General features: G+C 39.9%; 1 protein-coding gene across 1 annotated transcript in view; it reads left to right on the top strand.

Annotated features, from left to right (window-relative positions):
* caln1 (calneuron 1) overlaps positions 1 to 20969 on the top strand; it is a 192928-nt gene extending 171959 nt beyond the window's left edge. The window contains exons 5-6 of the mRNA XM_044354044.1: positions 11898 to 12054; positions 18891 to 20969. Coding sequence (XP_044209979.1) covers positions 11898 to 12054; positions 18891 to 19018 — 285 coding nt within the window. The 3' untranslated portion in view covers positions 19019 to 20969. The remainder of the gene's footprint in view (positions 1 to 11897; positions 12055 to 18890) is intronic.
* Positions 20970 to 26529: the final 5560 nt, after the last annotated feature.

Below are 26529 nucleotides of genomic sequence, written 5' to 3'. Positions count from 1 at the left end.
ATTGAGTGGTTGTTCAGTCACCTGTTGATGTGTGATTAGTGAATGAGTGCAGGAGGTCTGGCTGCTTGCTTCTGACAGTTTCTTTAGTTCGTTTTAAGCTGAGTCGTATATTGAGTAATAAGCTTAAAGTAACTAGAATAACAAATGTTAACTACTGGTGTAACGGATTGTAGTTGATCCGTGATCCGTACGGATCGCCCCCCACGGTTCGGCAGGCATATGAACTGCGGATTAATTGCAAAATTTAATGTCTCATTTGAGACAAAGTAAACAAACTGCTGTAAGTACAAGTCATGGGCAGACAGCATGTCGCTAACGTTAACGGGGATTTCGAAGAGCAACAATCAAACCAGCATCTAATTGGGTTCCGAAGTGACATTTGAGTTATGTTTACCTGCTGTTTAATGTGCTGCAGCTGAGCAGCTAATTAGCATCTAGCTGCTAACTGACGTTAGCGGTGAATGTTTGTTATCAAGTTTTGATGATGTGGACAGAGGCTGTTTCATTCACTGTTTAAAAGAGGAAGGTTTCATGCCTCATATTGCAATAACTGAGCATTTAATATATTATATATTTTATTTTATTTACACATTGGACATGTTAAATGTTGTTTTCATTTCAGTTTCTTGCTGTTTCTGGCTGTAAGTGTGTTACAAAATAAATAGAAAACAAAGTTTTATTTGTCTTCCCCTTTTTTTCCGCTGATCCTAATAATGATCTGATCCGTGACTCAAATCCGTGATATTATCCGAACCATGAGTTTTGTGTTACATATTTCTGTATACTAAGAAAATATATTGGAAACACGTGTAAATCATGTGATATGTTGTCTGTTTTTGATGAGAACATACATTTTTTGTCACAATAGAACAGTACTATAAATTTGAATCTCACTTTGTTGGTAAAATGACACATTTGCAGGGCTGTAGTCAACCAAAGAAAATCTTGGTCGACTGAAATCGTACATAATCTTCAACTAATTGATTAGTCGCAGGTGGGTTGGGGGGTGTAACGGGACAGAGTGCACAGTGAACTCACATTTCTCCGTTTTGCCTCTTCCGGTTAGGCTAACCTATTGTTGCTAACTTCGGAGCTAACCCCCTTCACTTTTGCAGCTCTTGGGGAAACAACAGACGTGACTTTTTAGCATTTATTAACTGTTACACTTTAGTCTGTACTGTACATTTACTGCCAGACTGAGAACTTACCGTTAACCTTTTCCTCTGCTCCGCTCGCATCCACCGTCACTTTCCCGCCGCTCTTTCCCCACTTGCTACGCAAACATACTAACCACTGTCATATTCCTAAACGGAGTTACGCTACCGATATTTAGCGTTATTTTTGGCATTAAAAATTTGTTTTGGCCTGGAGGAGGTTCGTTGATAATATTACAGGAGAGACACAGATTCAGTAAACGTTCAATAAACGTTGGGAACCGTTAGACCCAGCAGTCTCCGTTAGGTTGGGCGAGTTCAAAGTTGTGAAAACAACGGGGGTGTTTTGAATACACCTCCGTTGTTTTCACAGGTTATTTGTTAGTCTGTCCCTCCCGCTGCAGGAAATAATGGGTTGATCCTGGAAAGCTGTTGATGTAGCACTTTTCTCCTTATGAAAATAATACAGAGATTATTCGGCCAATGAGAATTTAGTTGGACGAGAACATATTGACCAGCTAATCGACCAGCAGACTACAGCCCTACACATTTGATCCAGTCCATGGCTAAAATGAGCACTTCTTTGTTTAGAGACAATATGTATATGCTAAATGTCTTTCAAGAAGCAGCCTTTTCACCACTCAAGCAAGTATTTTTATTGGCATATAAAATTGACCCCCACCCCTCTGATTTCATCAGGTGGGACAATGATATAGTTTGATGCAGTTTGTTGTAAGATTCCATGTTGGTTTTCCTCCTGTCCTCCCCAATTTTTTGAGCCGCCACTGACTTGCAGGACACGTCACCTGTTGGTGTTGAAACTTAGAGGTTACTGTAGTAGGAATTCTGTAATTTGTGGACAAAAATAAAGCAGAATAAACACAGTAAGCAGCTTATTTTACAATAAAACCTCAATAGTTTTAGCTATTATCCAGAATACTGTGTGGATGTAAATGTAGTTAGTCGGTGCTGAGCAGTACAAAGTAACTGTACCACCAATCAGTCTTGAGTCAGGTTGATAAGCCTCCTTCTAACCAGCGCTGAGGAGACATGAATGGCGCTGTTTGAAGTTCTGCTGGTTGTGGAGAAGCAGCAGCAGCACCCTCAGGCCTCCTAAGAAGTGAAAGCTCATCTGACTTTGCCTCTTCTTCTGCCTGCTCTCTGTATCATATAAAGTCTCTCTGCATGATTTAGAAGAGACTTTTTTTTTTTTTTTCAGAAACAGTATGTGACATTTTTGTTCCCTTCTCCTCATGGCGACCCCTCCTCCTTATGTTCCGTGTAGCTTTAATTACATGAGTCAGCTTGGCTACCTCCATGATTCACTTCATTACAGCTCTTTCTCATGCAGACCGCAGCTCTGAGAAGTGTCTGCAACACATTACTGCGTTTTCTGCACAGTCGCTTAACTGAAAACACACACACACACACACACAGAGGAGGGTCATTTGTGTGCCCAGAATTTTAATGATGTATCTGTCAATCAAAATAAATGCCCCTGACTATATTATACTGACATGCTGGAATGGAGAAAATCAGTTGTCAGTTAACTGCAATTGAAAAGACAAGACTAGTTTCTTGTCGTTCATCATTTCACAGCACAGTTCGGCGCGCTAACATTGCATGAGATGAAGCTTAACCTTTTTCCTCCGAGCTACACTTCAAAGTCCCATCAGGGCTGCAGACAGCAAGGCTGAATGTTGAATATGGATATGACTTCAAAAGATTTAGGCCTTTTTGCTCATCATTCATCATTTAATGTTTTAGTTTGTTAGCATTTCCTGACATGGTTGGAGTTCAGGTTTTTCTACCATTTGAACTTTTAAAAAAAAAAAAAAAGCTGCACAAATTAACATTTTCCTGGCTCTTAAGTGCAGGCTTTGAGTCCTCGGTGACTAAAACAGAGCAGCTAATGTGACATTTCTGTGGAGAGGATTTTAATTTCAGATACACGAGTAGGCAGGTGGGCCGACACGATGATGCACTCTGTTTTTCTCCCTGCACCTCATGTTGGATGTTGTTTTTTTTAAAGTCTTTTGCTAACAGAGACAAGAAAAAAATTGCAAAGTAGGCAAAGTCTAAGATCTTTACTGTACGTCCTCTCACTCCAGTGTTGCTTCTTTGAAAGTATGAGAAGTGGAAAAAAAGTACAAAAGTGAAATAAGCACACTTTTAGAGCTTAGTGGTTGATATATGGTTCTGCGAGCCGGTCTGATCTGCTGCTCTTGGCTTGGATTGGACTGTAATTAGGTTTCAGTCACATTGGTAAAAGTTTCAACCACTTTTTAAGATGTGAAATGTGGTATATTGTATCATAGGTTTCAGGCTTTTTGGATGGTTCCTGTTGACAAAAGCTGCTACCCTTTGGGCTTAATGAAATCGTGTGCAGGATATTCTCAGGTGCTATTGAATGTTAAATCTCCGAGTGACGTGCTTAGAATTAATTTGCTCTCCCGTTTTTTCCCCATCTTCAGGCATGTGTGTGTCTCTTGCCGTTCGCGAACCATTCCTCCGTTTGTTCCTCGTTTTTCTTCGGTAAAGACAATGAATTACATGAGACAGGGCGTATAGATCCACTGAATCCCACTAATGAGGGCCGTGACCCTCAAGGCAGATTCCCTTGCCTGCTCTGCTCCAGGGGTTAATGGGAGTAATTTCACCTTGATTAATCATACTAACAGTAATTGGCTATTGATAGCTCGCTCCATTGCTTCAGGTAGTCCCACTTCTTTGCTCACTTTCCTCAGATTGCCTCTGAATGGAGCATTTTAAAAGGTCTACTGTCCTTTTGATTCGCTGCTGGCACATCGTGTTATACAGCAAATCAAATGTGAATGTAAAATGAGGGGACTTCCTGAAGGGGAGAGTATTGCTCTCTGCTACTGGAGTTCAGATAAATTTCTGCAGACTGTTAAATACCTGATGTGAGCGTTTATCTGAACTTCTTTGATCAGAGTTTTCTGTCGCTTGCTTGTGTCTGAAGAAGCCAAAAAAACTACTTTAACTATTAACTACTTATGTTGATGTTCTGGGGCTCTACTGGAATATCTTTGCATGATTTGCAGTTCAAAAAAACTTCTTATTTATCTCATACTGGTCCTTTCATGCAGCCCCTCGGTTCAGCCTCTGTCTGAAACAGGCAGTTTTAGCTCCTGTCTCTCCCGATGAGCCCCCTCTGCTCTGATTGGCCAGCTTCCAGAAGATGTGTCTCAGCCACAAGTCTCTTCTTTTACTTGTTCTTTTACTCAAAATGTCAACTTCTCAAACACATCTGTACATGTTCGAGTCGGAATCTGATCCGAAAAATGAGAACAAGCCGTGGAACAACCTTAGCAATCAAGGCTACGTAACGGACGGCTGTTAATGGGCAAACGCCACGAGCCGACGTTCGAAGCATTCAGAGCAGGTTGGAGCCCTGACTTTTGACTTGCAGGGAACATTTCTTCATATGTTAACCTCAAGTTTTGGGACTTACATCATGTTTAAAATTGATATATGACATCATAACAGTATATGAATAACAGAAAACCACAAAAAAGCAATAATATGTCCCCTTTAAGATGAACTTTTGTGTGACTACATGATTCTTTGTCTACCAGCTGTTGATCAGTGTTTAATACAGTCACTGGAATGCACATCTGTTAAAGACCTCAACACAGGGGTCTGGCTTTTTTCCTCTGGTTCTGAATACATGAAGGTTTTTGTCCATAAAATCCAAAGTACAAGTCCATTTTCATCAACGTCCCATGTGCCCAATGTTTTTGTCACTTCCAGCACTCCGGTGACTGGTTCAAGATATGAGCTCCAATTTATTTTCCCCGCCTGCCGGGACTCTCGTGGCGCACGTTATGTTTTCTTTTTTTTTTCTCAATTAATCTTCTGCCCTTTGACAGCTGGGTGACACAGTGGTAATGGAGACATACATTTCTCCTGAAGGCCCCGGAGCCCCTTCTGGCGGATGGATAGGCTGTTTTTAAAAGCAGAGATCGATAAAGATGCTGAGCATTCATTTTAACAGCAAAAAGAATGTGCACGTGTTAGATCTCGACATTAAGCACAGATAGAGGAGAACATAATTAATCTACTAAGCTTAGTCTGGCATTGTTACCTGTGGCGTGTCCTAGAAATACAGTTAAAATGTATCATGTGGAGTCATTTACTGCAGTTGTTGGTTGCTGAACCCTTTAATACTTGTTGAATGAATGTCTGGGTTTCATACACGCTCAGGTTAATGCAGGTTTTGTGAAATGATGAATTCTTTATGCTGAGATTTGTCTTTGATATTGATGCAGATAAATAATAAGCTTCACTGTGATAACATGGTGTAAGAACACCAGGACAGGTGAAGAGGAACAAATTTGCACACAGACAATAGACAGTTCAGGAAAACATTAAGGCTACAAAATATAAGAAATGTAAAACATGAAGGTTACTTTATTGTCTTGAGACTGAGAGGTGTTGTCATGGCAGCATATTCAGATACCGTACTGTGAATAATGCAAGAGTGTGTGTAACATGCTTTGTAAATAATAAATGTCCAGGCAATAAATATTACCGACCATAAGCAGTAGAAAGGTTTCCAATGAGGGATGTCCTGACAAGTGATAGCTCAGAGATCGGTAGATGGGAGTCATGTAATGACGAATGATTTCTGTATGACTTCTCACACGACGTACAGCAGCGTTTGAGGTCAGTGCTTACTGGCTAATAGCTGTCAAAACCAGTGTCAGTGGGTAGAATCTCCCATTGCAGTTCGTGTAAACATATTCAATAAGTGGATTGAGTTCAGTCTATCGAAAATATCATCTTTTTTTTTAGTGGCATTGTTTCTTGTTAAATCGACAGCTGCAACTTCCGAAGCCCAAGAGGATGCGAATTTGTTCCAAGGCGATCGAGTTATCTCGGGTGACAAATCAAGTTGCAATTGAAAAGACAATGGCAGTGTAGTGCTGTCATAAAGAAATAATTGTATTTTGAGGTACTGTAATCCACATCTTAATCTTATCTCAATATTTTGTCCGTGATGTTTCTGTCAACACCGTGTAGCCTTGAGACTTGATCTGATTTTGTGGAAGAGGCTCATCTGATCTCACAGGATCTGACACCTTTCTAACAGCTTCGGAGGTTTTGTCGGGTGTCTGTCTTCATTGTTCACATTGTTCCATTGTGCAAGTTTGTAGGTTCGTGTCGCTAATTTGAAATCCTTTGTTTACCTCGTGAAAATACAAGATCGCTGTCTGTAGACGCACTTGTGGCTCCGTCTCACTTGGTTGTCGAGCTGATATAAAATTCTGTCGTCTACTCCAGACCTTTGTTTGGTTGATTGTTGTTTTTTTTTTTCATTCAGCTGCATGGCAACACCCTTTGATTATATAATCAGTTGTGTGTTACTGGTAGGACGCCTCACATAAAGTGATAGAAACAGAAGTACTATCAGATACCTGCCACCTCACAATTTACCAAAATAAGCTTCAGACACCAACAATGAAGTGAGTGGCAGATTTAAAGAGACATTGTATTTATAAAAGAGAGTATTGAGTGTCTGTGGCTACACCAGCATTCAAATCCAATGAGCTTGTCTCCAGCTATGTTTCAAAAGCAGTAATATTCCTGCCATTAAAAACAAAAACGCTTGCCAGCCCGTTGTGTTGAAATGTAGATTAGCAAATGCATATAATTGGATTCTACAGTGTGTGTGTGTGTGTGCGGAGCATTATCTGTAGCTGTATAATTTGGCTTTTACTGCAAAGGGCTGAACTCAGCAGATGGATGGATGCTGGCTCTTGGCACCTCGTCACAGCCTGAGCGTGTGCGAGCAGCTGAACACGCCTCGTTTAAGAGTGCAGAGAGGATCGCAGCTTTCTCTTCACGGTGACTCCCCCCCCCCCTTCCGTGTCTCGAACCCCAAAATCCACTTTGCGGTGTGAAGGAACGGGCACGCAATCGATGAGCAGAATTGATCGAAAAAGTTCACGGTTTAATCCAAGGACAGTTGTCCTATCAGCGTGAGAAGATAAACCTCAATCCATCTCCGTAGGTTAAGCTTGATGATGCTTATGATAATTATAGTTTTTATTGTATTTTTAATACCTAGGTGAAGAGATTTTTTTGTGGATGATGCAATTTTTCAAGATAATACTTCTGTAATGTGTACTCATGGACTCATGTCTCGCTCCCATAATCCTCAACTTACAGAAAAATACAGTATAAAAGCAAAATATAAGATATTGATGGCAAAAAACAGCCATCAATTAGCATTTGTTATCTTGTTGCTGTCGTGACCTGTTACACTTCCTGTAAAGTAATAAGGTGTTAAATTATAACCAATGCATTAATATTATACTTTTACAAAAGTCTGAAGTCATATCGTGAACAAAACTGTCCATTTGTCAACTTTATCATTAAAAATCAAGCAGAAACAATCACTTTGTCTTTCCAGTCAGTTTATTCAGGCATAAAGTAGGCCGATCGTCTCTCCTGCCAAGATTTAGAGAACATAAAATTCTGGTATTTTACCCATTAGACTCAAGCCTCTTTATCAATAATGTCATCACTTTGCAATGATTTGTTTACCACATTTTTCTGTTCACTTGAAGAAATGCATTTAAATGAATAAAACAAAAAAACTAGGATCAATAATTCCTAAAGACATAGTACATGAAATATCCTGTTCTAGTCCCACGCTGATGATGCTGAACACTCATATTAAAGTAATAATATTTCTCCTCTGTAATGTTTGTTTAGGGTTTCACAGAACCTGCATGGTTCTTAACCTACTGCAGCTTTTAATGCCAAAATACACTTCCCTGAAAATCAAACCTGTGGTGTTAAAGATTAGAGAGTCTTCTGTATCTCGTAACACATTTCCATGCAGGTCAAAGGAGAGAGACTGTAATGACCACACCACTCACGTCATTCTGTCTGGGATTCAGTTTTATTTCACTACAAGGCTCCTTCTGTAATTTAACCACCACGAGTCTTAACAGTTTGTAACATTTCCAACTTTTCCAGAGTCTCTGTTAAAAGCCCTTCATCCTGAGGCTTGTGTTTGTACTTCAGACTGAACTTCTGTGAAGAATGTGTGATAAAGGCACAAGGGTTCGGTATAAAACTGCAGGTCACACAACACCGGGTGTCCTACGAAAGATCTTTTCTGTCGGAGTCCAGGGGCGTCATTCTTTTCTACTCTCCTTTCTTTCACCATATTCTCCCATAAAGGTCACTCCACGCTTGAATGTGAATATAGTCTGAGCGAGTCTGCGGGATGTGGAAAGGGAAAATAAAATGGCTTTTTCTTATCTGCCAGAGGAGCGCTCAGTGAATAAATCCATCCTCTCCGTCTCCTTCTTCTTCTTCTTCTTCTTCTTCTTGCCAGGCAAACGAAGCTCCGGCAGTCTCTTGATGTCCGCCAGCGATGGCGTCGTTAGGAGCAGCGAGGTTGCGCGAATGTCGGGTAAACACAATTAGGCCGCCAACCTGTCACCCCCAGGGGGAGAGGAAGTGACACAGTGAGTTGGCTGCGACTCGGAAGAGGCAGATGCTGCAGGATCGCTCTAGGTGGATCTGTCTGTTTAGGACAGATTAGCGTATCGTTCTTTCTCAGGGGGGAGACGAGAAATAATCAGAGCTCCGCTGTCTGTGGGGCATCTCGTCTGTTTTCTGAAGAAGAAAAACATCTGTTTTATGTGTTGCGCACGATGATGAAGATTAGATAGATTATAGGCAATTATAGACGAAAAGACTTTGTGAGATTGTGAGAGAGTTTGCGTTGAAGTCTGGGGACACATTGATGATTGTTTCTCTGAAAAGTGTCTGCTGCAGCTCGTTAGCATCAGACGGCTTTCACTGGAACAGTCTTCTGCTGGAAGACGTGTGTGTGTGTGTGTGTGATGTCTTCACAAAGTTCTTTTACAGTGTTTGACTGTTAATCAAAATCCATCATAGTTTCCAAACTTTATATAACATGTTTTTAGGACCTGTGGGCTTTAGCGGAGTCAGCAATGCAAGACTTATCCATATTATAGCTAATTAATGTTATAGCACAGCTGTTGATAACCTCAGTACAGTGCTGCATGTTTTTTTCCTCGCTACTCTTCTTTAAAAAGATAAATATATTTAGTAGTTGTAGCAGCCTTTAATAATACATTTTCCAATTTGCTTTATAGACCAATTCAAAATACAATTATATAATTTAAATGACAGTAAATACATACATGCATACGGTAAACATAGCAGCAGTAGTAGTTGCATTAATATTTAATTATTATTTTAATGTTTCCTACATGTTTCAACCTATCTGAGTGTTCTGCACCTGATTTTATGTTTACATGTGTGCAGCCAACATACAGAATAAGCATTTCTGCTGTTCATTATTTATATTTCAGTAAAAAGTATGTGATTTATCACTCTATTATTATGTTGCTTTTATTTTACCTTCATCTTGCCAACATTTACATTTACTTTCCCCCTCAGATTAATGACCTGGCAAACAAAAGATGAAACGTTGACCCCAACTTTTAATTAGCTTTGATAATGAATCTTTATGGAGGCTGATTAACATTTGAGGCGTGATTGAACGAGCGTTCATTAGCTCGCTCTGAGGTGGAGAGATAACAAACGCTATTGATGGTAAAGGGAGGATTTATGTCCGAGTGTGATTTATGCAGTGATTTATGCAATTATCTACCCAGTGGGTTTTGCCAGAGAGTCCAGCGAATGTTATCCTTCTCTCTCTGTGTGGATGTGCATCACTCAAAGCAATATCGCTGAGTCCTGCAAATGCGCTCGGGGATTTGAGATTTCTAAATTGAGTTCAAAATGTGTTAAAGTGGAGTTTTACAGTGAGGAACTGGCAGCGTTCGAGAGTCTCTCACATCTATTCTACCTGTCTTGACACTTGCGGATGTGTAAATCACAAATTGTCTCTCGAAGCCAGACAATCCATTTCAGTCCGTGACTTTTACACCTCCCAAAAAACTTATTTCATATGTAATACTAATGTATTAGTATTACATAGAATAAAAACCATAAAATTCTTCTATATCCACTGTTAGATCCACCTACTGTACTTCTATCCACTGCAAGTTCACTTCACCTTGGCTCGTCATTTTAAGCAGTATTGAAAGATTTGACTCGATATCACAGATTAAATTCAACAACATTGTTTTAAAGGTTGGAAGAGACTTCTTCCTGTGGTCCAGTCCAGACTGAGAAATGCAATATCACAGTAAAAAACAACAACAATGTTTTGTTTGGCTGTGACATTGTGCATCAGACTGTCCTTAAGATTGGTATTAGTTGTAATACCATAGAGTTGTAATATCAGCTATTTCCACGTTCATTTAGCTGTTGTTTACCATGAGTCTGCCCAGCGATGTTAAAGTCAAGCTTTAAGTAATTGCTGTCAGTAACATTGTGTTATAAAAGAGGTGTTTTTCTATTTTTATGATTGATGATGACAAATTGGTATGACTACTTATTGCAGAACTCCTCACTAACCTCTGCTCATAAACACAACAGAAAAGGAAGACACTGTATATTTTTGTTATTAAATGAACAAAAATCTATTGTCCAGTTAGGTTACAGCTCCTTCAGGGTAAAAGGCCGCAAAGGCTGGACCCTTTCTCTGCTTACTGGGACTGTGACGGACACTTTGGACTGCAGGAACCCAGTAACCCAGTGATGATGGTGCACTGAGCCACTTGTGATACTTTGTTATGGGTAGTTCAGGTGATAGATGGTGACATCCCAGTTTACCAGTCCATCTTTCTCCCTATCAGACCTCTTTCTCCCTACCACTGTGTTATGTCATGCCTACATCTCTAGACCAGGGGACTGTGACGCATTTTCTCATTTGCTAATTCTGTTGTGTCACCATCACAGAGGGGCATTTAACAATCAATACGTATAATCAGCTAAGTCATCAGGTGTTTTTCAGCATTTAATCAATAGCCTGGAAAAAATTAATTGTTTGAGAGGGTATGTTGACATCAAACATTTGTATCATATTCACTCATGTCCTTATAATTAAGCTTTTCATTCCTGTTTGGCTTAATTGTATAGCTTTTAGGGAAACAATATGAAGAAAATAAACATACTTTTTTTTTTTTTTTTCAATTACTGCTCTCAAGTGTTAAGTGAATTGCTGTTTTCAAGCAAAGGATGTGGATCAATGGCCAGCAATGTCTTCTGTTCCTCTGAGCTTCTGAAAAGAAATCTTTGCAGAGACCTTCAAACCTCTTTGTTGTGGTGTGTGCATGTGTGTCTCTGTGTATATGAGTGTGTGTGTGTGTGTGTGTGTGTGAGTGTGTGTGTTCACCTCTTTTTGTATTGAACGGTGTAAACGCTTAAACTGAACAATAAATCAATCACTCTGTGGCTATAACTCCAGCACATTCAATTTAATCAATGCATCGACTTTGTTCAACACTGATTAAAGTGAATGCATTAAAGCGACGTGTACTGGGATGTGCATGGTAAAGAATTATTAGAACATGCGTGCTGATTTATGTGTCGGATGTTTTTTTTCTGTACTTACAATGCACATTATTGTTGGCTGCAAAAGCTCAATGAGAGATGATTATGCTGCACAACTTTATTAGTCCTAAAATTGTGGAAAAGTTGCATCAAGTACACGTTCGTTACTACTTGTTTGGTTCAGACATATTGTAGAACAACACACTGTTTATTATACACTGTTGCGCTTTCTGAAAATCTCCTCCTGTGTTCGGTCTCCTCCTGCAGTTTGACATGCAGAGGATCACCCTGGAGGAGCTGAAACACATCCTGTTCTACGCCTTCCGCGACCACCTGACCATGAAGGACATCGAGAACATCATCATCAATGAGGAAGAGAGTCTGAAAGAAAACTCTGGGAACTGTCAGACAGAATTTGAGGGAGGTAAGTGAAAGTCCCTGAACAAACTTCACACACAGGCACTTAGACAAGTGTGTGTGTGTGTGTGTGTGTGTGTGTGTGTGTGTGTGTGTGTGTGGTGAGAGAGAAAGTAATCTACGCTGTCAGGAAGAATTTGAGCTTTCTCATCAGGATCTACAGCCGACAGAGTCTCAGCACACCTGCTGATTTATTGATTGGGGTATTCATAGGGACGGGCGTCAGCGGGTCACCTGTTCGGAAGCGGCGGCGATGAAATATGCATGACCTCGCTCTGCAAAACCAGCTATCCAATATTTATCGATATCAGAACAGCAGAAAGTATTCCAGGGGTTTTTCCACTCAACTGTTATAAAAACGGGAAATGTAATTGTTTCTTTCAAACTAATTTTTATCTCAAACCCTTTTTAAAATATTTTTGCTTTCATTCGCCTGGTTTAGATGCAGATTCAGTGAGTCGGTTCTTTCTGCTTTGGGGCCATAAAAGAAATACATTTTGATTAGAGAACCAGACTGAAAAAGCAATTAAATGTACATAAAATATTAAGAGTTGAATAGAGAATAAAACTTAAAGACAGTGTAGTGTCACAGTGCTCAGTATGCAGTAACTAACATAATGTGCAGGACAGTTTACAAGCGTCTGTTTGGTTGTTAGTGAGCAGATGCTTGTTGCTGTTACAGCCGAGAGATACACTGAAATAAACATTTTTACTTCAATTAGTTTACCACTAGTCCTCTTTCTTTTTACCCTTTCCTGAGTGTGAGTGAGCCTTCACTGGAGAAGTTAAATCTCTTAATGGGGGACAAATGTTTTGTCAGTGTGGAAATCAAAATTATAAATGAAAAGTTAGAATTTGAAAGTTGAAATATTAATCATTTAAAACCTTGAACAATATAAATGTGAACATTTAAAAAATGATTTGCTCAAAAAAAAACTTTTTTTCAGTCTGAGATTTTCTAACTTTACTTCACTGACCTTGAACTCACCTCTGACTCTGTTGTTGCATTTTCAGAACTTACTAATGCTGCATTCAGATAAATCTATAAGTAAGTCATTTTAAGCTGTATTATGTGACATTATAAATTGCATTTTGACCTTGACATGTTGCCACATGTGCTATGAAAGAGTCAGTCAGAAAGAGACACACATGCACATGGGGTTTAGGAAATGCTGAGCCATAACATTCTCATTTCCCACATGACCTGAAGGCAGCATTCTCGAGCAGGGTCCCAGCCTACTTTGTGATGGAGTGAGACTGTCCTCATCAGAAGTGTTGCAATTCGTTGAGATTTTTCCTCCTGATCAAGATCTTGTTATCTCTGCCAGCCATAAACCTGGAGGGAATCGTGTGTGTGTGTGTTTGTGTGCGTGTGTGTGTGTGTGTGTGTGTCTGTCCGCAGCTGTTGCAGGCCACATTTTGGCCTTTGTCGTGACTCAAAAACTGACATCCATAGCAAAGTTTGGTCTCATCTTGAACCGGAGCATCTGCAGATTAATTGCACACCCGATATGTTATGATCCACTAAAGTTAGGCACGATAGGAGATGAATAAATCCCTGTTTTTGTTATCTTTGCCTGCACAGATAACAAAAACGGTGCACACCTGGAGGAGATCTGCACTCTTGTGTGCACTTGTATTTCCTTATGTGGACCAAAATGACACTCAGAGGCCAAACAGCCTATAAAGGATACGGCTGGCAATTTTCTACTTTTTTTCTTATTATCAACAAATCTCATGTACAGAGCCAAAACAACAATGAACTGATCCCGCTAAGTATTGTGTGTGTGCATCCAAAGCCTGATATATTTTATTCCTCTATGCCGTACACCGCTGTTGTTCTCTAAAAGCTATTAAAAACATGCCAGTCAGCCACACTGGTGCACTGGGTGACATGTTCCTTCACCCCCAAGATTACGGTTAAGGTAGTTTGTAGAGAAACGGCTCCGAAGACTAATAACAGCAATAAATCATGACCTTATGGTATGTAGCACAACAACTTTGGTTTGATTCTGCACATGAGATTTGTTTACAATAAAAAAAATAGCCTTATCCTTTAATGTCCCTCTTAACCAAACACCAGCTTGTCACAGAGGGAACGTACCGGGCCGACACTGGTGTCAAAGAGGATGGACACAGATTGCACCAGGAGTTTATCGGGGTCTTAAAACTGATGTTGAGTGATGACAACATGATGCTCCTACTGATTTTATGATGAAGACTGACCACAGCAAGGATCATACAGAGCAATCACATCCGTTCGCTCCCAAAGGTCCATGACTACCACCTGCCACACAGGGACACCAAAATGTGCTCGGTCATGGAGAAATCAATAAATTGTGTCACAGTGAGATTTATACAGAGTACAATTCATCATGCTACTCTGGTACATATTGCTTCAGCTTACAGATATATGAGGTAGTATAAGAGGCGCTTGATTTCCCTCTGGCTTCACCTTACTCTCGAATCAATACGGTGTGGAGCTGAAAAACAACGGAATAAAGAATGAAACCACTGATCCATAGAAGTTCACAAAGCACTGATTCATTGCATGAATAGCGTAAAGCATAGAGAAACAGCTGGAGCAGCTGTCCAGGGAGCAGCCTGGCAGACAGACGCAAGCGTGGAAATCAACTTTTATCCATGAATAGCACAGCTGCCATACAGGTGTATAGATTAAGGGCCCCTCATTTTTTACCAACGTGTTTATACTGTACATGTTTGTGAGGTGCACCTGCGTCATTTGAAGTTATAATTATCAACCTTTTTTGTATAAAATGTAGTTGTTATTGCTGTTCTGAAAACCCTCTGGAGCACTGAGTTGGCCTTTGAGTTCCTTCTCAGGATGTTTGGTTTTATTTGGTATGACTCATAGCAAAAATTAAAATAAAATAAAAAATCGGATACAGTATGATTGTTGGCTGAATATCCACAAAAGGGGATTAATGCATCTGAAGCCTGTGTGAATGTAGACAGCTGTAGGTCAGCAGCCTGGAGACCAGCGCACACCTCATTACCTTCACGAGCGCAGTGGTCCACTAAAGAAAATCATTGTGGATACTTGGCAGTGTTGTAGTTACTTTGGGGCGACTGAGGAGGTGTTTTATGAGGCTGACAGCAAGTTCAGGCGACTGGACCGAAAACTAACGTCTGGACCACAACTCTCCCATCTTCATAGTCAAAGCAGCAGCCGAACACATGTTCTTTCCATTGACACCCTGTTCAACTCAAACCGACTCATGCGAGGATATTTACATATTCGAGTGTCACCAGGTCGCATTCAACAAACTCTCTTAACTGCCTGAACTACTTGTGAACGGAATATTAATTTTGCATTTAGCTTGTTTTATACTTTAATCATTCAGATTAAGTGTTTCTCCCCTTGTGAAGAAAGGCAGAGATTATCTGTTCGTGACTCGTACGACAGGTCTGTCTGATAAATTTAATTCGCGCTTAAGGGAAAATTGATGAATTTTCGTCAAACAAGAAAAAAATCAGAGGGATTATTTCACTTGTCGACAGTTTTCCCTGTCTGTCAGAGGTTTTCTGGAAATGATTATCAGTGTCTTGAAACGGACTAAAGCACTTTGCTGCATTAGCATGAAGGAAATAACACTAAATTTATCTTAAGTGGACTCGACTGCTGTAACGCTGTCTTCACAGGTCTCCCTAAAAAATCTGATCAGACAGCTGCAGCTGATTCAGAACGCCTGAATCTCGAGTCCTCACCAAGACCAAGAAAGTGGATCACATCACTCCAGTTCTCAGATCTTTACACTGACTTCCTGTCTGTCAAAGAACTGGTTTTAAAATACTGCTGTTGGTTTATAAAGCTCTAATTGGTTTAGGGCCGAAATACCAACCTCTCAGGTGGTCTGGGACAGGTCTGCTTTCTGTCCCCAGAGTCAAAACTAAACATGGAGGAGCAGCGTTCATTTTTTAAGCTCCACATATCTGGAACAAACTCCCAGAAAACTGCAGGTCTGCTGCAACTCTCAGTGAAGACTTTTCTGTTTGCTGCTGCCTTTAATTAAACCAAATTTGAGGGTTAATGTCTTACACTGCACCGTAACTTTTATTCTCCTGTTTTATCTTGTTTTATTCTAGTTTAGCTTCTTTTTCCAAATTTACACACTTTTTAATTGTATTTAAATGTCTTTTTATATTGCCTTTTGTTGCTTTTATATTTTGTCTTGATGCCTTTTATGCTCTATGTAAAGCACTTTGAATTGCCTTGTTGAAATGTGCTATACAAATAAACTTTCCTCGCCTAAATTCTATTAAATTCTTCAAACAGTTTGATTTATACTGACAATATGTGAAATAATCCCACCACAGATGGTGTTTTTTTTGGCTTGTGTCAAGAAAATACAATTTTAGGACGTATTAACCAAGTAAGTTATGCAGTAGGTGAAGATTTTTGTCACAAAAAGCCAGACCTTAAATAAGCAGCTTGTGACTGAAAGATCACTGGTTTAAATCCCCAACAGGTTGCCTTAAAACGTCCTCATTTCCACTGCTCTGGTGCCAGTGGCCAACAGATCAGACTGTGGTCGTACTGGCAGCTTCCAGGTGTGAATATAATTAACTTTTTGAGAGTAAGCAGCATTGTTCTCAACACATCAGATTAAATGAAGGTTTTAAAAGACATGTAGTCTGCTTTGGATTTTATACGCAAGATTAAAACTCAACATTAATCCAGAGTTTGATTTACATAACTGGCTCCAATAGCTCATTCTCAGATAATCTGTTTGGATAAAAAAAAACACTTTTTATAGTACGTGAGTGTCTGGAATAGTATTTTTCAGCTGGAGGCTGCCAGCTAATGACTCCGCCTCAAAGTCTCAGCCAAGAAAGATGTAGCAATTTCTGTCCCACTTTCCACTTTGCATTTTCTTTGGAACAGCGAGAAGCATTTTTGATGACTTCAGTGCTTTTTGAACTGAGAGTTAAAAATAGAGCGAGAGTGAGAGAGTGAGAGCCGTGCTGTTGTGGGTCATTGGCCCAGGTCCCCTAATTACCACGGCCCGGTAAAATCATCTCTGCCACTCACAGTGTGCTTCACTGCGGGGAGGAAAGAACAGCTGACTTAACCCTCGACACCGGAGGTTGATCGAACCAGAAAATGATCTCATGAAGAGAACCTGGACTGCTGCTGTTGTGTGAATGTGTGTGTGTGTCAGCTTGGATTTCTGCATAATGTTCTTAAGCTCAACAACGCCTTAGGTTGTAATTTATTTGCATTCTCATGATATTATGGGGAAAAGTGTTGAATTTTTGCAGGTGTAGACGCATGAAAATGGTACTCTTCACACCTTAACATTGTTTTTTCTCAGTGAAATTATAACATCTGAACAAGCCATACTGAACCGTCCTGAAAGTTTTGATATTCAATATCTAACTTTTTTTGTCTACCCTCAATGATGTACGTATATGGGTGTATAACAATACAATTTAACAGCAGCACAAACTACACTTGTACGACGTCGAATTAACACCTCTCTAAAACACTTTAATAAAGAAATGAACATTAAAACCTTCGTAAAGGTAGGATTAGTTTTAGCTACATGTACCCAAGAAACTGACAACTGTCTGTACATGTTTATGTACTGTATTTAATTTAAGGATTTTGTCAACGTCTGATGACCATGATTAGCCATGATTATCCGCCAATTTAGGATCACATTTCCATAAAGTTGGGGGACAAACGAGAGACAGACTTAAAAAAAATAATGGTCAAAATCGCAGCAGCAGAGTCTGTGATATTCTAATTTATAGTCCTTAATAATTGGTCAAGCTCCAAACAATCTCAGTCCTACATTTCCCATAATGCAACTCAATAGCATCTTTCATTAGATCTTCCCTGCCTCCTAAATGCCTACTTCTTTCAAACTTAAAACAAGCTTTCTGTTAAAAATTTGAGTCAAAGTCGAAGCCAAGGTAACCGTGATGACATCATCAAGGTTATTTTTTCAACATTAAAAAGCTCCCTTTACAGTCACAGCAGTAGTTCTCATAACAGGTAAAACTGAACTCCATGTGTAAAATCGGTGGGGTGTCACTTTAAATACACATGTAACACAGTAGATTATGATATCTAAATGTAAACTGTCTGTTGTGGGTCTTTTTTTATGCTGATCATGTGTCTGCTGCTGTTAAATCAGCCTGGTCCGGTGAATTGTAATGCTCATCTCAGTGTCTCTCTCTCTGCTGGTCACCTCCCAGCAACCCGCCGCTCATCCAGAGCAGAACACTGATGTCAGATCACACCTCAAGGTTATTTTTTTTTGTCTGAAACAAAGTGGAAAATTTCCCTTCACAGTATATTTTTGTGGCTAAAATAGAAGTTTATATTTGTGAATAAAAGTCACCTGAACATACGAAAAGCTTGTGTATTGGCAAAGGTTTTGCAGCTGCTTGCATTCATCTATCATAGGAATATATGAAAAAAATAAGTCCAAATTAATCAGTCCAGACTTTGGTGTCTTCTCATTTTGTCCATTTTGTGATGTTAGGCTTTCCAAATATCAGATACAACATCCGTCTCCTAATATCACACGTTTCTCTGCCGTCCTTTCTGGTACTTGGTTTGAATTAAAGTTCTCCTAACAAACCACAAAACAGATCTCTGAGAGGAGAAACAGTATTTAGCATCCCTCTCCCCTGGCGGAGACCAGGTCACTAGACTCCACAGTTTAAATAAACCACTTAATGTGTGCGGTGTCATTACCCCAGAAAATGATCAATGCAAAGACATGTCAGAAGCAGAAACTGGCAATTTTCCTATTTGTATTCTTCATCTCTCTATTTGTCTTTTTCCCCCATTTCTCTCTCTCTTTTTAGTTCACCCTTCAAAGAAAAACCGTCAGACGTGTGTGAGGAAGAGCCTCATCTGCGCCTTCGCCATGGCATTCATCATTAGCGTCATGCTTATCGCAGCCAATCAGATGCTGAGGAACGGCATGGAGTAGCTGCGCCCACTGTGAGCAGGGAAACAAGCCAGCCTGCATGTGCATGCCAGTGGGTGAGGTCATATTCCTGTTGATACGAAAAAGAACTGAAAGGAACGACACGCAGAATAAACCATCAACAAAATTGAGTTTTTTAAAATTATTCTTAGTGGGTTTTTTTTTTTTGTTTGTTTTTTGAACGGGTGACACCTCTCCACTTGTCGTCCAGTGAAACCGTGAAGCCAGCATGAGGAGTCATGCAGGACTCCTCCCCCCTTTACTCTGACAGGGACACTCAAGGGCTGACATTACGCATATAATACTCTGTCGTCTCTGTTTCCCTGATGCAATAAAAAAAAAATGTTAAAAAAAAAAAACATGTCGAGTGCAGGAGTTCAGAGCTGCTCGCTTTCCCAGCAGGCAAGAATGTGACGTGTGTCTTCAGATCTGTCACCTACCGGGGAGTGTGATGAGCTACCGGGGGCCTTGCAGTCTTGGCCCCCCCCCCCCCCCCCCCCTCCTCCTCCCCCCAAGAGGGAACGAGAGAAAGGAAGCGATCGCCCTCCTATTATACTTTCTGGAAGGATGATGGCAGAGCTCGCTGACAACCGAAGTCAGAAGAACGATCTGTACGTGTCAGGCCACAGCTCCCGGAGATCTCGTGGTGCTACGATACTTCAGTTCTCCAACTTTCTATTTTCAACTCCTGCGTCTGTGGGCTGGTATGAGGTGCTGGCATCGGTTCATCAGTCCTACACATCAAGCAGTCAAGCGAGTAAAATATTAAATGGTAACTCCAGGCCTTGAGTTTTGGCCTTGTGAACACAGTAGCTCTGAAAGTTTCTACTTTTGGTTTTTGGATCTTTCTCCTGTTTGGTGAACACTGTTCAGAGTGGAAAGAGTTTTTTTTTATTATTATTATTATTAAAGGAAAAAAAAAAAAATCCACCCTCCAATGCTCTCACACTGTTATGTGTCATCTGGTGGTGTTCAGTGCACTCCAGGAGTTATATTGTGAGGTGATTTATTTCAACTTTCTGATGCATCTACTTTCTCTCCGTCTGCCTCGCCTGCTTCACTTTGATGATTTCCTACGTTTCCCAGCGTGACTTTGGACGACCCCCAGCGAACAGGTGTGAACTTGACACATTCAGCTGTGTGTTAATGTGTAGGTGGAAAGAGCGAGGACAATTATGGAACAAAATAGCGAGAGGTTTTCCAGTCGGGAGAACTTGAATTGCACCTTTTACTCAAAAAACGCAGTGTGTGCTGCGGCTGTGATGCGTTTTGACATCCTGCGTGTCTGTTTATTAGACGAAGGATTTGCTCTTTAATTGTTAGGGACTGACACAAAAACCTAACGTATAGTGGAAAAGTAACACATACACCAAGGGGACTCAAAAGCATAAAAAAAAGTGTCTCACACTCCGGCTTCATATGTATTTCTCCTTTATTTGGATGACGTTTCGGCCTGCGGGCAGTGTGCAAAAACCTAACATACTGTTGATGTTTTAAATACTTTTTTCATTACAATACATATATTTCTCTGCTTTCAAAAAAGTAAAAGGATATATAACCACTAACAGAGGATTCTGTAACAGTGTTGGAGTCTTTTAGGGTGGATTTTTTTTTTTGTCATCAATAATCAAATTGATGAACTATAACTTAGTGCTGTGAAAAGTTTTGATCTCCTCAAGTTTCCTGCACAAATTGTTGTGGTCTGTGCATCGTGCATCCTGCGTTACATAAAGTTATTTATGTATTATTTCTGATTAGTTTGGCATTTTAAATAACAAAAGGTGTATAAAACTAAGGTTCCCTTTTGAATTATTCAGTATTTTTTTATCAACATTTCATATCCTCACATCTATTGATTTAATCCTAAAACTTAATCATTAAACGTATTTGACCCTCACAGTGATTTGAATCCGTCCATCCATCATAAAGACGCAGCTGTTAGCAGCTTTTGGCTGACAGAATAACAACCTGTAGCTACAACCTGAATATGAGCAACATAGGGGGTAAAATCAAGTATCAAGACCTCATAAAGCAAGAAATATACATTCTTCACAACTCCCTATATTGTATTTTATTTGAAACTATTACATCAGTGTGATAGAAATCACTTTAAATTATTCTGCAGCCTGATAAACTGCAGAAACTCGAGGCCTGTAAAAACTTCCTGACAGCACTAAATAATTTAAAGACTCGTCTTCACACGTTGACTCCAGCTGAGGTGAGCTCTGAACTCCTGCGCTTACACTCATCTCCACATGTTGAACCCAGCCGGTGGGGGGGGTCAGAAACACCCATATTATCTAGTGCATGCAATCACGTCGAGTCAGTGTCGTCTGTAAATAACGTAACCCGCGTCTGAAGTGTCTCAATCGTCTGTTAAAGGTGTACAGTATCTCTGTATGTGCATGACCATCGGTGCTCTCTGCTCACTCGGGTTCAGAGGTGCAGGGAAGGAGCTCAGCGGACAGAAAAGGCGGCCGCTTCATCACAAACACGCCAGACGCAGGCCGGCGGCGGCGGCGGCGGCGAAGGCCCCTCCTTTCTGCTTCCTCTCAACCCTCTTTGCCAAAGCCATACAACTCCGCAGAGGTGAACCAGACAACACAATATAAATGCTTTTTCCCTGTTCCCACACGGAAACACAAGATCAAACGGGCATTTTTTTGGGCTGAAATCTCATGTAGGATTTGGTTTGTTCCTGTTGTTTGTTTGGTTTTTTTTTTTTGCACTGTACAAGTCCATCCATTCCAATGAAATGACACGGAGGGCTGTAGGTTTGTGCAAGAGTGCCATCTTGAGGTGAAACGAGATCATGTTATCCATGCTGTCGTCCCATCACAGTGTTTATGTCTCGCTCTCTAAGTAAGCACTACGGGAATGTGATGTCAGACTGGGACTCTCTTAGCGTTATATTCACAATGTCTGACATATGTTGATCTTTAATGTTAAAAATATGAGGATTTTTATCTATAATGTATAGATTGACTTTGATCTACCGACACTACCGGTAGAGCAGCACTTGTATGTGAACATATAATATTTAAACAGTATATTTATAGGAATAGATTTCTTGCCTATGGCAGAAAAAAAAACCTTTTGAACCTGTAAAAGGTTTCATACACAGATGATTTATCAACATCACATTTTGGAGACTGAATAGAGCACTTTGTGCAGAAAACAAAACCTTGTAGGTCACACTGGTTATGTTTTTATTCTTTATCTGAAAAAGCCACACTTATTATTTTCTTTTCTTTTCTTTTTTTTTAAATTAATCTGTCTTGTACTGGTGGGAATTTTCCGCCAATTGCACAGCTAGTCACTGCTGTTATGTAGTGGTTAGCTAGAAAAGTGTTGTATCATTTCTTTGTTCTTTGAGAAGAACTTTGTCTTTTAAATTAGATTTTTGTATGTTTTTTTTTTTTTTTTTTTTACAGCAGTCTCGCTGTAATTGAACTGTCTCCTGCAGAACGGTCGCATGTCTCAATCGTTTGAAGTAGAGTTTTATTTTGGAGGGGAGACGCACAGTGTCTCTTCGGTAGCATGTTATGCTAAGACCCCCATGTGTTTTTGTTATGTAACTTTGTACATAGCTAATAAAGACAGCATATCTATTAGACAAGCACATACTAAACATACTTTGCATGTGCAACATTTAAACTTGTAGACTAGAGAGAAAGACTTTCAGTTGTACTATTTATTAGAGGTATAATAATTATGAATCTGTAAATACTGAAATCTGTACAAAAGTTAAATGATGAAGCATTGATGCAATAAAACATTGTTTTTTTTAAAAAATGGTGCTTTACGTTTTTTTATTTTACACTGGATTTATGCTAGTTAATAACTTATTGTGTGTTTTAGATATTTGCCACTTTATTTGAACTAAACAGTCCTTTTTAAAGAATCGTGGGTTAAAGTTCACCAGGACACTCAGTCACAGGGATCAATCAACCAATCAATTCTTATTTATATAGCGCCAAATCACAATGAAAGTCATCTCAGGACACTTTTCACATAAAGCAGGTCAAGACTGTACTCTTTAATTTACAGAGACCCAACAATTCCCCCCAAGAGCAGCACTTGGCGACAGCAGTAATGAAAAACTCCCCGTTAACAGGTGGAAACCTCAAGCAGAACCCGGCTCTTGGTGGGCGGCCATCTGCTTTGACCGGTTGGGTTGAGAGAGAGGGGCAGAATAACAACAATCATAACAATATCAATAACAGTAGCAACAGCCATGGAAGGATGCCAACAGGACTGTGAAGGACCGTGAAGGCTCGGCCTGCGACCCAGGGTTTCCTGTGAGATGAGAAAGCACAAAAAACTCCGGTGAAGAAGCAAAGTTAGTGACATGCATTGATGTTACATGAATGCATACAGATGGAGAGGAGGAGGAGGAGGAGAGAGGAGCTCAGTGCATCATGGGAAGTCCCCCAGCAGTCTAGGCCTATAGCAGCATAACTAGGCGAGCCTGGTGGGCCCCTAACTATAAGCTTTATCAAAAAGGAAAGTTTTTTCCTACTCTTAAACATAGAGAGGGTGTCTGCACCCCGGACCGAATCTGGTAGATGGTTCCACAGGAGAGGAGCCTGATAGCTGAAGGCTCTGCCTCCCATTCTACTTTTAAAGACTGTAGGAACCACCAGTAAGCCTGCATACTGGGAGCGCAGTGTTCTAATGGGATAATATGAACTCTTCAAGATATGATGGTGCCTGACTGTTAAGGGCTTTGTAAGTGAGGAGAGGGATTTTAAATTCTGGATTTTACAGGAAGCCGATGTAGCGAAGCTAAAATGGGAGAAATGTGATCTCTTTGTCTAGTTTTAGTCAGTAGACGTGCAGCTGTATTCTGGACCAGCTGGAGAGTCTTTAGAGACTTGTTAGAGCAGCCTGATAATAAGGAGTTACAATAATCCAGCCTAGAAGTAACAAATGCGTGGACTAGTTTTTCTGCATCTTTTAGGGACAGGATGTGTCTGATTTTTGTGATATTACATAAGTGAAAAAAGGCAGTCTTTGAAATTTGACTTATCTGGGAGTTAAAGGACATATCCTGATCAAAGATAACTCCCAGGTTCCTTACGGTGGAGCTGGAGGTCAGGGTAACGCCATCCAGAGTAGCTATATCATTAGATCGACCATTGATCTTTAATCTGCTATGAACTAATGGAGCCTTAAATGGCTCACATTTTTTACTGCTCACTTTTGTCTTTGTCTTTGTGAGCATTGTGGACAGACTCCTCAAATATACCTCCAGCGTAAAAGACTGAGAAACATACAAGTTACTTATTCCATGTAAATGTCCCACTTTCAAGTTTTAAAATGAAGGGATTTGTTTCCTTATTGCTTTCCTGTATGCAGTGCAAACAGGAATTCAAGGCATAATTTTAACATGAATTAGAGAATCTAAGTACATTTATAGAGTAATATTTTCTCATGAAAGTATCTGAAGTAGAAGTGAGCTACTCACTTTAGTAAAGAACTGTTTTACTCTTAAACTGGCACTTTAAACTTTGTAACTCTTAAAACTTTGAGGAAGCTCTAAACTTGAAAATTCAATAATAACAGCAGTGTCTGGATGATCTAAAGCCAAAGAGGGAGAAAAGAGATACAGAGCAGATATCATCATGACAACACTGGTAGATGATGAGGGGAAGAAATGCAGCTGCAGAGACACGAGTCACAAGTTCAATCAAAACTACCGCTGCGGCCGTCAGCGGAGTCGCTGACGTGTGCTTGACAGCTTGTCTGGTGACCCGCTGTGAGTCACTGAGGTCTGAATTATGTTAGTTCAGTGAGATGTGGAGCCTTAGTTTGATCTATGAATCTATGTATCAACACACTGAGACCACAAGAGGGTAGCATAAAAACACTGATGCAGTGTACTTCTGAAGAATCCACATCCACTACATTTATTAGCTTCATAAATAAACCACTACTTACATGTAGATTCATCAATAATCTCCACATACAGAAGATCCAGTATAGGTTAAATTAAATTAATAATTTTGCAAACTAAAGACAACATTTCCTACCGTACTTGTTTGATTTTGTCTTTAACCATTTAATCACCTTTTTCAAAAAGCAAATGTCTCATTTCACTTATATTGTAGTAGCTCCTGTGAGTTACTGTATATCAAATTGTTTTACCATTTTAAACAAATAGCTGAACTCTTCATCTAGAGAGCAGGCAGAGGTGATAATGATGCTGCAGGGACACATGGAGTCAAATAGTGCAAATGATGACATGATTATTTTTGATAACGCTGATTCTCTGTCCTGTAATTAAACCAACTTTCATACAGAATACTGCTGATTAGGACCATAGTGTCAATATGGGAAACTATAACTGACTTATTATGTGATTTTTAATTACTTCACCAGCTAACAACGGCACAATAATGTCACCAAATTAAAATCTCACCTCTAAAATGTGCAAATTACAGTACAGTTATTCAGATTTCTTTGATTGTTCAGACTTGTTTAGCCTCTCCTTAGTGTTGTTTACTGCCGGCTGACATTAAGCAGGATTTTAACAAACATATATTAATCCTATTTCATGTTTTTGATGATGAGCGGGCCTGTTGTTCAAGACTCTAATCAGTATTCAGTGTTGTGTTAGCATGCAGGCTCTGTCCTCCAGAGCCACACCACGCTCTCCAGCGCTTTACGGAAAAAAAAAAAAAACCAGGCCCTTGTGCTCGCAGCAGGCTCCTCCTGTTTCATTTACATCTTAAGCGTTTAGCTGATGCTTCATCCAGAGCAGCTCGGTAAGAGCGCGCAGTGGGAGTTCAGCGTCTGGTTCAAGGACACACGGCTGCTGCAGGATTGAATCCTTAAACTTTCATTTATAGGACAGTCTCTTTAATGTTCGGGCCACCTGGCTGCCTCAGATGTTGTGTAATATTTTTGGTGTACCACTTTTTTTTTTTTTTTTTATAAAGGATATGTGATTAAACTATTCATAAAAGCCAAGTTGGTGTTCACAGTTGCACCAGATGCCACGCAGCTCGCAGTAGAGGGTGAAATCTCTTGTGAAGTAGTTTATTTTTGGGTTGATTTAAAGTGCAAATCAAACTGTCAGCTTCACAGTATGAGGTAAACGTTTTTTGACCAAAACCATGCAAATGGATGGGGCAGTTAAAAAGAAAGTGGCCCAGCGTGGTGTTTCTCATGTCGCAGTTTCAAGCTTATTTTAAGTCCAGATGACAGTGAAGTCCAGTGAAAACAGCTTTCACATTTATGGGTTTAATCACTAGAAAATATGGATGTTGGAATTATATAAGTTGATATTTTATATCTTTGCAATATGTTGGTATCTATAAGAAGTAAACAGCTTTGCACTGGAGGACAATTCTATCTATTTAGTGAGTGTAACTAAAAATTAAAGTGTATAAATCTAATTCAAATTAAATAAAACTCACCAAACAGAATCAATACTGATCATAATTCATCAATATTTCAAAAACCACAATTCCTATCCTCAAAAATAGTAACCATGCAAAAACCAGGAA

Source organism: Thunnus albacares, chromosome 6, assembly GCF_914725855.1.
Source record: "Thunnus albacares chromosome 6, fThuAlb1.1, whole genome shotgun sequence".
NCBI classification, from domain to species: Eukaryota; Metazoa; Chordata; class Actinopteri; order Scombriformes; family Scombridae; genus Thunnus; species Thunnus albacares.
The sequence above is the reverse complement of the archived record's forward strand: the minus strand, read 5'-3'. Positions and strand labels throughout refer to the sequence as shown.